This window comes from Desmodus rotundus, chromosome 10 (genome assembly GCF_022682495.2).
Source record: "Desmodus rotundus isolate HL8 chromosome 10, HLdesRot8A.1, whole genome shotgun sequence".
Classification (NCBI taxonomy): domain Eukaryota; kingdom Metazoa; phylum Chordata; class Mammalia; order Chiroptera; family Phyllostomidae; genus Desmodus; species Desmodus rotundus.
The window spans coordinates 52172423-52185638 of NC_071396.1; the positions used below are offsets into that span (position 1 = coordinate 52172423).

At 45.9% G+C, this 13216-nt stretch overlaps 1 protein-coding gene across 17 annotated transcripts in view; it reads left to right on the forward strand.

The window, feature by feature from the left end:
- LOC112318016 (protocadherin gamma-C4) overlaps nt 1–13216 on the forward strand; it is a 131789-nt gene that overhangs the window by 59090 nt on the left and 59483 nt on the right. The window contains exons 1-2 of one of the 17 annotated variants that reach the window (XM_053912366.2): nt 4245–7955; nt 8480–8840. The exons of 13 other annotated variants lie outside the window; for them this stretch is intronic. In XM_053912366.2, the coding sequence (XP_053768341.1) occupies nt 5535–7955; nt 8480–8578 (2520 nt within the window). In that variant the 5' untranslated portion in view covers nt 4245–5534 and the 3' untranslated portion in view covers nt 8579–8840. Of the gene's footprint in view, nt 1–1001; nt 3426–4244; nt 7956–8479; nt 11270–13216 lie in introns of those variants that run through there. 3 more of the 17 variants (XM_053912352.2, XM_053912359.2, XM_053912351.2) reach the window with 3 other exon arrangements.

Consider the following 13216-nt stretch of genomic DNA (forward strand, 5'->3'; position numbering starts at 1 on the left):
AGGTTATTTAAATTGGCGTCAGTGCCCTGATGAAAACAGGTCATTTTGACATAAGCACTTATTGCTTTAAAACCTACATCACCATTTCTAACTTCATTTTGAAAATTGTAGCGCTGGTAATTCCTGAACATATATCTCTTCCAATTACAACACAAACATGTTTCTCTTAGATTATTATCCGCTCGATTCATTTAAATAGGTCAAACCAACTTCTAATATTATGTGCCTAAAATTAAAAATACATTTTAAAAGATACATTGAAGCTCAATAAAAGTATTTTAGAAAAGAATATTTTGAAAATCCTTTATACAGTCTTGATGCTAAACACATTTAATTAGTTAATTAAGTCTAAAATAAAAAGATTCTAAGTGAATTGTTAGGGGTATAGCTCATAGTCTTTATATGAATGTCTAAACACAATTGAACCGTTTAAATCTAAATTTCATATAAAATTGTGAGACTTTTCTGAATATATCTGTAAGCTCATAGGAAATAAAATAACTATTACCTCTTAAAGTGAACATATTTCTATTGGAAAAATAAGTGTTGAAATATATATTTAACCAACTATTTTCATTTAATATTTTATAGTACTTACATTTCACTTTATCCCACCCAGTAGGGAACCTCGTAATAGTAGTTGACTTAATAATATTAGCCGAGCAACCAAAGAAGTCTTGTAAAATAAAATCAAGAAGGAGTTGCCTTTGCTTTCTGTGGTACATACACAGTGGGTGCAGTAACTTCTGAGGACTCTGAGCGCCGCTGTTCACCTACTAGGAGAGAAACGCAGCCAGCGCTCCGTTTGGATTCTCAGGGCTCTTACTACACAAAGCTCCACATTTCTATACACCGGCTCCGGGGTTGGAGGGACACTTACTCCAGAATTTAAGGCGCTCAGGCTACAGAGACTCCCTGCAGCCAGAGAAAGAAAAAGGAACCGGTCAAAACGCACAACGTGTCCAGCGAGGACATTGCCAGAATTCCGTGACCAAACAACAATGGCCGCTCAAAGGAATCGCTCCCACTGCAGCGCGCTGGTTCTGCTCTGCCTTGTCCTCGGTGCGCCATGGGAGGCTGATGCCCGGCAGATTCGCTACTCGGTGCCTGAGGAGCTGGACAAAGGCTCCTTCGTGGGCAACATTTCCAAGGACTTGGGGCTGGAGTCCCAGGAGCTGGCGGGGCGCGGAGTCCGCATCATCTCCAGAGGTAGGACGCAACTTTTCGCTCTAAACCCGCGGAGTGGCAGCTTGGTCACCGCGGGCAGGATAGACCGGGAGGAGCTCTGCGCGCAGAGTGCGCGGTGTCTGGTGAATTTTAACATTCTTGTGGAAGATAGGGTGAAACTTTTCGGGATAGAAATAGAAGTGACTGATATCAATGATAATGCCCCAAAATTCCAAGCGGAAAATCTAGACGTAAAGATTAATGAAAACGTCGCCCCAGGAATGCGTTTTCCTCTCCCGGAAGCTGTGGATCCGGATGTGGGCGTGAACTCCCTACAGAGCTACCAGCTCAGCCCCAATAGGCACTTCTCCCTAGCAGTTCAGAGCCGTGCCAATGGTGTCAAGCACCCGGAGCTGGTGCTGGAGCACGCCCTGGACCGTGAGGAAGAGGCACAGCACCACCTGGTTCTCACAGCCTCCGACGGGGGTGACCCTCTCCGATCTGGCACGGTCCTCATCAGTGTCACTGTCTTCGATGCAAATGACAACGCACCGGTCTTCACCTTGCCTGAATACCGAGTGACTGTTCCCGAGAACTTGCCTGTGGGTACACAGCTGCTGGCAGTCACGGCCACCGACAGGGATGAAGGAGCCAATGGAGAAGTGACATATTCATTCCGAAAATTACCTGACACACAGTTGCTGAAATTCCAACTAAACAAAAATACTGGAGAAATAAAAATATCAGAAAATCTAGATTATGAAGAAACGGGTTTCTATGAAATAGAAATACAAGCGGAAGATGGTGGAGCATATCTTGCCACTGCAAAAGTGTTGATTACAGTAGAAGATGTAAATGACAACAGTCCAGAGGTGACCATCACATCTCTGTTTAGTCCCCTGAAGGAAGATTCACCTCTGGGGACTGTTATAGCTCTTTTAAACGTACATGATCTAGACTCTGGGCTGAATGGACAGGTCACCTGTTCCATATCAGGAAATCTGCCGTTTAAGTTAGAAAAGTCCATTGACAGTTATTATAGATTGGTGACACACAGGGCTCTGGACAGGGAACAGGTATCCTCCTACAATATTACTGTAACCGCCACAGATGGAGGAAGTCCACCCCTATCAACAGAAACTCACTTCATCCTGCAAGTGGGAGATATCAATGACAACCCACCCACCTTCTCTCAGATATCCTACTTTACCTATGTCCCAGAGAACAACCCCAGAGGGGCCTCCATCTTCTCAGTGACCACACTAGACCCAGACAGCAAAGAGAACGCTCAGGTTGTTTACTCCCTGGCTGAAGACACCATCCAAGGGGCCCCTCTATCCTCCTACATCTCCATCAACTCTGACACAGGAGTACTGTATGCACTTCAATCTTTCGATTATGAGCAGTTTCGGGACCTACAGATGCAGGTGATTGCCACTGACAGTGGGGACCCACCACTCAGCAGCAATGTATCCTTGAGCATATTTGTGCTGGACCAGAATGACAATGCACCAGAGATCCTGTACCCCTCGCTCCCCACTGATGGTTCCACGGGCGTGGAGCTGGCACCCCGCTCTGCAGAGCCTGGCTACCTGGTGACCAAGGTGGTGGCAGTGGACAGAGACTCAGGCCAGAATGCCTGGCTGTCCTACCGCCTGCTGAAGGCCAGTGAGCCAGGGCTCTTCGTGGTGGGGCTGCACACGGGCGAGGTGCGCACTGCGCGTGCACTGCTGGACAGAGACTCGCTCAAGCAGAGCCTGGTGGTGGCAGTCCAGGACCACGGACAGCCTCCTCTCTCAGCAACTGTCACACTCACCGTGGCCGTGGCTGACAGCATTCCAGATGTGCTGGCTGATCTGAGCAGTCTTGAGCCCTCTGCCAACCCTGAGGACTCCAGCCTCACATTGTACCTGGTGGTGGCAGTGGCTGCTGTGTCCTGTGTCTTTCTTGCCTTTGTCATAGTGCTGCTGGCGCTCAGGCTGAGGCGCTGGCACATGTCACGTCTGCTCAAGGCTTCAGGAGGGGGGTTGGCGGGTGTGCCAGCCTCGCACTTTGTGGGTGTGGACGGGGTGCGGGCGTTCCTGCAGACCTATTCCCACGAGGTCTCCCTCACCGCGGACTCGCGGAAGAGTCACCTGATCTTCCCGCAGCCCAACTACGCTGACACGCTCATCAGCCAGGAGAGCTGTGAGAAAAAGGATCCTTTGTCTTTGTTAGATGATTCGAAGTTTCCCATAGAAGATACTCCTTTGGTTCCAGTGAGTTCAATTTTTACTGCTTTCCTTTCATTTAAAAAATTGTGATTGGATTTGCTTTTAGGTTTGCAGCATGGTGATGGGAATTTTTAATCTTTATTCTTTCACTTTTTCCTCAGTTTCAATTTGCTTCTTGCTAAAATGCCCCAGAGTAGAACTTGCCCATTATTAAGGCTATGTTTTTACTCTCTGGTAAATGTGTGCATGATGACAATGAAGGTCTTATGTCATCAGATTATAACAATTAGCTATGCAGAGCCTTATATCTTATAGTTTTATGTGCTGCCCTGTTGGCCATATGCTGAGATCCTAGCTCTGGTTTTGAAGGCAGGTCTTGTAAAAATAGGTAAATGTCAGAAACAAATGCGTAAGCATCGCTGGAAACGTAACTCAAACACGAAGCCACTCAATGTTGTTCTTCCTGAGGAGGAGGGACCTTTGTGGTTATAGTTTCCAAATTGTACCTTGTGATGACAGTTACAGTTGAATATACTTCCTAGAGATTTAAAATTTTCATCAATAGTCTATAAGAGACCATAAGAATGTGTGCTCCAATTTTTTCGAGTGTGATCATACCTGGGAACATTGCAGCATCCTTTTTGCCTATGATTCTAATTTCATACTGTTATATGTTGGGTTTCTAGGAGACATAGAGAAGGTTAAATTAAGCAAATTTTGTATTATGCCCTCTTTGTATTTTTTGTTAGGTTCTCCAATCTCTTTGGCTGAAAAAATATACATTGATTAGGGAGACAGATAGATTTGTTCATGTTCCCAAGAACAAGAGCAAGGGATGTGTGCCAAGAGTATTTCAGTGGCTCCTTAATATAGTGGAAGAAAGATCCACTTGAATCTCTGAAATTGAGTCAAAATAAACTTCAAGTCAAGAAAGAAATGTTATATCTGCAGGAGATCTGATCAAAATATAAGCAGACAAGTACACAAAATTATTCTCATCAAACTATCAGTGGAATTCGTGATGAACCTATCTGGGTTATTGTGGATAGTGTTGTATTGGTTTGAGCTCTTACTTTTAATTTATTACTAATATTCTTCTAAATTAATATGGTGGCAAAAAGGCAAAGAGTGTCCCAATGTGCCTCAAAATACTTATGAGGACATTACTTTTTTAAATGTCATTCAACATTTGTTCAGTGATAATTCTGCGGAAGGAGAACACATCCTTTAGGGTCATAGTTATTAACTTTTTAATCATTGAACTGTCACTTAAAATTTCTGTCCATGAGTGTCAAAATTATTATGCATCCATCTCAAATAATAATTTTATTTTGCAAAATACAGTTTTTAAAAAACTACTCTGATGTGGTAGCTATTAAGCAGATGTTTTTAAATATAGTTACTTAAAAGCAACATAGGACACTTTGGATTATTGCAATCAAAATGGCAATGGTTATATTCTAGTTCCTAAATGTGGGAGAATGGATTAATACTTTCTACCGAAATATAAGATAAGATCGAAGATCAAAAGAAGTTTTTGCTTATCTTCAGTACTTCCCTTTGTGGATAATTACTCTTAAAAAAACAATGATTACCTCTGGATGGAAGAACTGGAGAGCAGTGGGCCATGGGCTATGGAATAGAGACCTACTTTTCATTTTATAGTCTTTCATGCCTTATTTGACTTTAAAGAATACTTTTATCTATTCAAATTTATGTAAAGTTTTAAAACATAAAAATATATAGTTTTGACATGTGAAAAATATGCTTCATCATGAAAATGGAATCATGAGGGATAAGATTCAAATTATTTTAGCTGTTATCTTACATTCAAAGAAAAAGATTACCTGAAATGGAGAAAATCTAGGCTGCAGTTCCACACGGGGACTCTGGGCGCCGCTGTCGGCCAGTGCAGGGCGAGCGCTGACGCTCAGGATTCCTCAGCCTGTAGCCTAGGATTTCCTGCGCAGCCTCCAACAGAGGGAAACCCGCTCACACTAGGGCTCCCGGGTGCACAGACTCGCCCAGCACAAGCGGAATCCCCGCCCCAAGACTGGAGGTTCCGCCTGTCCTGTGCTGAATACTCTTCCAGTGAGGTAGTGAGCACTTTCTCCAACTGGGAAGACTGAGACCCAGCGGAAACTGGAGCGCAAGATGGGAGGGAGCTGCGCGCAGAGACGCGGAGCCGGCCGGCTGCAGGTACTGTTTCCCCTCCTGCTGCCTTTGTTCTACCGCGCGCTCTGCGATCCGATCCGCTACTCGATTCCCGAGGAGCTGGCCAAGGGCTCCGTGGTGGGGAACCTGGCCAAAGATCTAGAGCTCAGTGTCCTGGATGTATCGGCTCGGAAGCTGCGAGTTAGCGCGGAGAAGCTGCTTTTCAATGTAGACGCGGTGAGCGGGGACTTACTCGTGAAGGAGCGAATAGACCGTGAGCAGATTTGCAAAGAGAGAAGAAGATGTGAGTTGCAGTTGGAAGCTGTGGTGGAAAATCCCTTAAATATTTTCCATATCATTGTGAATGTTGAGGATATCAATGACCATGCCCCTCAGTTCCATAAAGATGAAATAAACTTAGAAATCAGTGAATCTGTCAGCCCAGGCATGGGAACAATTCTTGACTCCGCAAAAGACCCTGATATAAGTATGAATTCACTGAGCAAATACCAACTAAGTCCTAATGAATATTTCTCGTTGGTGGTAAAAGACAATCCCGATGGTGGCAAATATCCAGAATTAATACTGAAGAAGACCCTTGACCGAGAAACACAGAGCGCCCACCACTTGGTACTAACAGCCTTAGATGGTGGGGATCCACCACGAAGTGGCACTGCTCGGATCCGAATTCTCGTGGTGGATGCCAATGATAACCCCCCTGTGTTCAGCCAGGATGTGTACAGGGTCAGCATTCCAGAAGACGTGCCCCCGGGCACCTCTGTGCTGAGGGTGAGTGCCACAGACCAAGACGAAGGCTTCAACGCAGAGGTCACCTATTCCTTCTTTGGTGAGGCTGATAAAGCCCAGCACGTGTTCTCTTTGGATTCTGCTACAGGGAACATTATAACTCATCAACCCTTGGATTTTGAAGAAGTAGAAAGATACATAATGGATGTAGAAGCAAAGGACCGGGGATCTCTCTCTACACGATGTAAAGTAATTATAGAAGTTCTAGATGAAAACGACAACAGCCCAGAAATAATCATTACTTCTCTCTCTGATCAAATTTTGGAGAATTCCCTTCCAGGAATGGTTGTGGTCCTCTTCAAAACAAGGGACTTGGATTCCAGAGAAAATGGAGAAGTCACATGTAATTTAAGTAGAAATATTCCGTTTAAGATTCATTCTTCTTCTAATAATTACTACAAGCTGGTGATAGATGGGGCTCTAGACAGAGAGCAGAATCCAGAATACAATGTCACCATCACAGCCACCGACAGAGGCAAGCCGCCCCTCTCCTCCAGCACCACCATCACCCTGCACATCACCGACATCAACGACAATCCTCCAGTTTTCCAACAGTCCGCCTACCTGGTCCACGTGCTAGAAAACAACCCGCCCGGAGTCTCCATAGCGCAGGTCAGCGCCTCCGACCCCGACCTGGGACCCAACGGCCTCATCTCCTACTCCATCGTAGCCAGCGACCTGGAGCCACGGGAGCTGTCCTCCTACGTGTCCGTGAACTCGCAGAGCGGCGTGGTGTTCGCGCAGCGAGCCTTCGACCACGAGCAGCTGCGCGCCTTCCAGCTGACTCTGCAGGCTCGCGACCAGGGCTCGTCCGCGCTCAGCGCCAACGTCAGCCTGCGCGTGTTGGTGACCGACCGCAACGACAACGCGCCAAGGGTGCTTTACCCGGCGCTGGGGCCCGACGGCTCTGCGCTCTTTGACACGGTGCCGCGCGCCGCGCAGCCCGGCTACCTGGTCACCAAGGTGGTGGCGGTGGACGCGGACTCGGGCCACAATGCCTGGCTGTCCTACCACGTGCTGCAGGCCAGCGAGCCTGGACTGTTCAGCCTGGGGCTGCGCACGGGCGAGGTGCGCACAGCGCGTGCTTTGGGCGACAGGGACGCGGCCCGCCAGCGCCTGCTGGTCACTGTGCGAGACGGGGGACAGCCGCCCCTCTCGGCCACCGCCACGCTGCTGCTAGTCTTCGCTGACAGCCTTCAAGAGGCGCTTCCGGATCTTAGTGACCGCCCCCTGCCATCTGACCCCCAGGCGGAGCTGCAGTTTTATCTGGTGGTGGCCTTGGCCTTGATCTCAGTGCTATTCCTCCTGGCGGTAATTCTGGCCATTGCTTTGCACCTGCGACGTTCCTCCAGCCGCTCCACTGGCGGCTGCTTTGGGTCTGTTCTCTGCTCCAGATCTGGACTGGAGATTCCCCCCAACTACAGTGAGGGTACTTTGCCCTATGCCTGTAATTTGTGTGTGCCTGGTGATCAGGCTAATCCAGCATTTAATTTTCTCACATCTGCTGATCATTGTCCAGCCAAGCAAGATACTCTCAACAAAGATAGCTCTTCAGCGCTCTTGGCTAGCATTCTAACTTCTAGTGTTGAAGCAGATAAGAAGACTTTAAAACAGGTAAGTATTTAAAATGATGCTTTTTATATTCCAAAATGCTAATATATGCCAATACATAGATCCTGTGTTCAATCTCTTAATAGAGTTCCTAAAATGAATCTTAGATCTATTGGTATGAATGTTAAGACTAAAGTTTACAATGCTGCGATCCTTCTAATATTCAAATGCATTTTAAGGGAAATATATGGAGAGATCTCAGGTGAAATTTTCATGAAATAAATACCTTTTAATTAAGGGTATGGTATACAGGTACATTGTATATTGTGGAATTTTAAAATAACCCTAATGCCATCCAAATTTTCTCAAACTGGGACCGTGCTAGTTCCGCATGCAAAAATGCTGTTCTCTTCAGTTGGTAAAAATTAATAGGAACCAAACCTAACCAGCAAGTTTTTAGTTCCAGTAATATTTGAAAACTTTTAAAATAATTAAATACTCCCTTTTAATAATTACTCTTTCCAAAAGTGCTCTCAGTAAACTTCTAATATCACATTATGTCACTCTTTGTTGTTCTGCGACTTGAGCTTTACATACTCTGCGTGAATGATTCTCGAAGAGATGAGTGTTATTTATTAACTTTTGGAAAGGACACATTAGTTGGGTTTTCTTACTCGTTGCAATAATAAGATTGGACTCCAGGCGCCGCTGTTCACCAACCAGGGAATGGGAAGCAGCGAGCTAGACTCCCTTCCTCCCCCACCTCTATAACACAAAGCAGAGTGAGATGGATACTCACGGATCCTGATGCTGGAATCTTAAAGTACGGACTTCCCTTCGCTCTTTAATATATTTTGGATGCAGTCAGCCTGGGACTTCGTAGATACATAAGCTGGATCACAACAAACCGGCTCAAGAAACCGCGGAATATCGGCTCAGCCCTTGCCATGAGGAATCAGCTGCCACGCCTGGACCGCAGCAGGCTGGTCCTACTGTGCATTTTCCTGGGGACACTGCGAGAGTCTGGGGCCGGGCAAATCCGATATTCGGTGCCCGAAGAGACAAACAAAGGCTTCTTCGTGGGCAATATTTCCAAGGACCTCGGTCTGGAGCCCTGGGAGCTGGCGGAGCGCCGCGTCCGCATCGTCTCCAGAGGAAAGACGCAGCTTTTCGCTCTGCATCCGCGAAGTGGCAGCTTGATCACTGCAGGTAGGATAGACCGGGAGGAGCTCTGTGAGACGATGTCCTCCTGTTTTTTAAATATGGAGATACTCGTGGAAGATACCCTGAAGATTTACGGAGTAGAAGTGGAAATAATGGATATTAATGATAACGCCCCCAGCTTCCGGGAGGAGGAAATAGAGATAAAAGTCAGTGAGCACGCCACTCCGGGATCGCGATTTCCCCTTCCTAATGCTAGGGATCCAGACGTAGGAATGAATGCCCTACAGCGCTACCAGCTCAATCCTAATAGTTACTTTTCCTTGCAAGTGCGAGACAGAACCGATGGGGCCAAGAATCCCGAGCTAGTGCTGGAGGGGAGCCTGGACCGAGAGAAAGAGGCTACTCACCTCCTCCTGCTCACAGCCTTAGATGGAGGAGATCCCATTCGCCAGGGCACTGTTCCCATTCGTGTGGTAGTCCTCGATGTAAATGACCATATCCCAGAGTTTACACAGTCTGTATATCGAGTGAGTGTTCCCGAGAACCTCAGCTTTGGAACTCCAGTGCTCAGGGTAAACGCAACTGACCCAGATGAGGGAATCAATGGGGAAGTGATGTATTCATTTCGGAATGTGGAAAGCAAAGCTTCTGAAATATTCCAGTTGGATTCTAGAACTGGAGAAGTCTCAATACAGGGGCCTCTGGATTTTGAGAAATATAGGTTCTATGAGATGGAAATTCAAGGCCAAGATGGTGGAGGTCTCTCAACTACTGCTAAGATGTTGATCACAGTTGTGGATGTGAATGATAATGCTCCAGAAATAACTATCACATCTTCTACCAACTCAGTGCTGGAAAACTCTCCTCCAGGTACGGTAATTGCTCTTCTAAATGTGCAAGACCAAGACTCCGGAGAAAATGGTCAAGTCTCTTGTTTCATTCCTAACAATGTGCCTTTTAATTTAGAAAAGACTTATGGAAATTATTTTAAGTTGGTAACAAATAGAGCTCTGGACAGAGAGCAGATCCAAAGCTACAATATAACATTGACAGCTACAGACCAGGGAAGTCCACCCTTGTCTACAAAAACTCACATCTCACTGAATGTAGCAGATGACAATGATAACCCGCCCACTTTTGCTCACTCCTCTTACTCTGCCTACATTCCTGAAAACAACCCCAGAGGAGCCTCCTTTTTCTCAGTGACAGCACTTGATTGGGACAGCAAAGAAAATGCCAGGGTCACTTACTCCCTGGTTGAGGACACCATTCAAGGAGTTCCCCTGTCCTCTTACATTTCCATCAACTCAGACACGGGGGTCCTGTATGCACTGTGCTCCTTCGACTATGAGCAGTTCCGAGACCTGCAAGTACAAGTGCTGGCACAGGACAGTGGGAATCCTCCGCTCAGCAGCAACGTGTCCCTGAGCATATTTGTGCTGGACCAGAACGACAATGTACCAGAGATCCTGTACCCTGCACTCCCCACTGATGGCTCCACTGGGGTGGAGCTGGCACCCCGCTCTGCAGAACCCGGCTACCTGGTGACCAAGGTCGTAGCAGTAGACAGAGACTCAGGCCAGAATGCCTGGCTGTCCTACCGCCTGGTGAAGGCCAGCGAGCCAGGGCTCTTCATGGTGGGGCTGCACACGGGTGAGGTGCGCACTGCAAGAGCCCTGCTGGACAGAGACTCGCTCAAGCAGAGCCTGGTGGTGGTGGTCCAAGACCATGGCCATCCCCCTCTGTCGGCCACTGTCACACTCACTGTGGCCGTGGCAGACAGCATCCCAGAAGTTCTGGCAGACCTGGGTAGCCTGGAGTCTCCCACCAACCCGGATGACTCAGGCCTTACCTTGTACCTGGTGGTGGCGGTGGCTGCAGTCTCCTGCCTCTTCCTCGCCTTTGTCATCGTGCTGCTGGCACTCAGACTGTGGCGCTGGCAAAAGTCTCGCCACCTGCAGGCTTCGGGAGGCGGGCTGGTGGATGTGCCCCCCTCGCACTTTGTGGGCGTGAACGGGGTGCGGGCATTCCTGCAGACCTATTCCCACGAGGTGTCCCTCACCGCGGACTCGCGGAAGAGTCACCTGATCTTCCCGCAGCCCAACTACGCTGACACGCTCATCAGCCAGGAGAGCTGTGAGAAAAGCGAGCCTCTCTTGATAGTTGAAGATTCGGTTACCAGTTTGGGCAAATGTGACCCTACAACTAATCAGGTGAGATTTTTTTCCTCCTGCCTCGCAATTATTAGTGTCTGCAGAAGTCCATTAAATTGCTTTTTTCTTTTTTTGATGAGTCTCTTTTTAAAAGTGTTGGGGGGCATATTCAGTTCATACAGACTTAGAGCAATACATGTAAGTTGGTGTATTTTACCTGTACTCAAATTACCATCATTTTTCAGAAAGGTTTTGTGACAGTCATATATATATATATTAGTCCTGATCTTCTTTTAAATCCAAAGGTCTCATTTTGCTCTCATGGCTTGCTCTGTAGTAAGTTGAATTTGGTAATATTTTTCTATCATCAGTGTCTGTGGCTATCAGTGTAAACTGGTTATGACCCTCAAACACTTATTTATTTCCCTATTTAAACTCTGCATCACCTCCATGGTCATAATTATATTTTACCATTATTTGCTTTACTTCCGATGCTCAGATTTGACTCTGTCGATTCAACAGCACACTCTCTCTGGCTCTTTTCTTATCTATCTACATACATGCAGTCACGTGTACGTCCGCATTTATACATGTAAGCTTTTTTCTGAACACAATAAAATTATATTTTCTTTTTTGATGGCTGGTTATGTGTTTAGACCCTGTTGATCATTCCAACATTGTCTCACTTATTTATCCCACCAAAACAGAAACACTGACTGCCTTTTAATTACTAGACTCCCTTGTGAGAAGAAATGTAGAACACGCTTTTCCCCTTATGTTCTAGACATCTTTTCTATTTCTACAGTGAAGTCATTAGGTAGTTTCGAAGAAATAATTGAGTTGTTGAACTGGTGTTATTTCCTTTTATTCTTTTACTTGTAGTTTAGTGGATGTGTTGAAGGTTTTTTTAAATGTAAAGTCACAGAAATAATTAATTTTAATCCAGTGCTTCTCAAAAAATTATTTTCAAATCTGTTAAACATGGTTACATTTTTCATATTTATTCATAGGCAATAGTTTGTGAATATAAGAGATGGAGTGGGTTGTTAGACTTCGTAATAGACTGATTTAGCTGGTATTCCTCTGGATGTTTTTGTTTGTCTTCAATACACCAGTGAGTCATAGATTCCCTGTTTCTGTCCTTCATAAACTCATTTTGTATTACGTCTAAGTACACTCAGCTCTTGTATTCAGAACCAGCCTGTTATTGAAGCCCTAAGAATTACCTACTAACACACATATTATCTGAAGCAAGGCCTAGGAAAGTCAAGTGCAGAGAGGAAACCTACGCAGGGCACTTGATCACAGGAATCATCTCCATAATCAATCCAGCTCCTCACTCTCACACCACTTCTAGATATTTGGTCCACATTACCTGTATACTCATGTTCCCTTTTAGGAATAGGCCTCCGTGTAATTAACTGTACATAGAGTATTTAATAATTGGGCAGAAAAAATTTCAACTGTAGGAAAGGGAAGTCTTGCCTAAATTTGGCTTGAATCAAGAAAATGTTATTGTGTTCAGAGCATCTCGGGATAGAATTATGCTTATGGAATTCCAAACTGGGAAAAAGATTGAACACATTTTGTTTGAACCGAAATTAAATGAATAAAAAGGAGATGAGGTATTTTTCAGGGAGAGGGAGGTGTTCCGTATTTTTTTAAACTACCCTGAGTAGTCTACCAAGATCTTGGAAAATAAAAAGGAAAGGTTGGCTTTGAAACTTAGGCTTAAAAAGGTTATTTTGACCCAAAGGTAGTAATAAAGTTCTGGTAAGGTGCAACATATGGTCCAGATAAATACAAGAACAGAGCCCTGACCAGTGTGGGTGTGGCTCAGTTGGTTGGTCACTGTCCCACAGAGTGAAAGGTGGCCAGCTGGATTCCAGGTCAGGGCACATGCCTGGGCTGTGGGTCCCTGGTTGGTGCATACAAGAGGCAGCCTCTCTATGTTTCTCTCTCACCTCACTGTTTCTCTCCCTCTCTTTCTCCCTCCCTTCCCCTCTC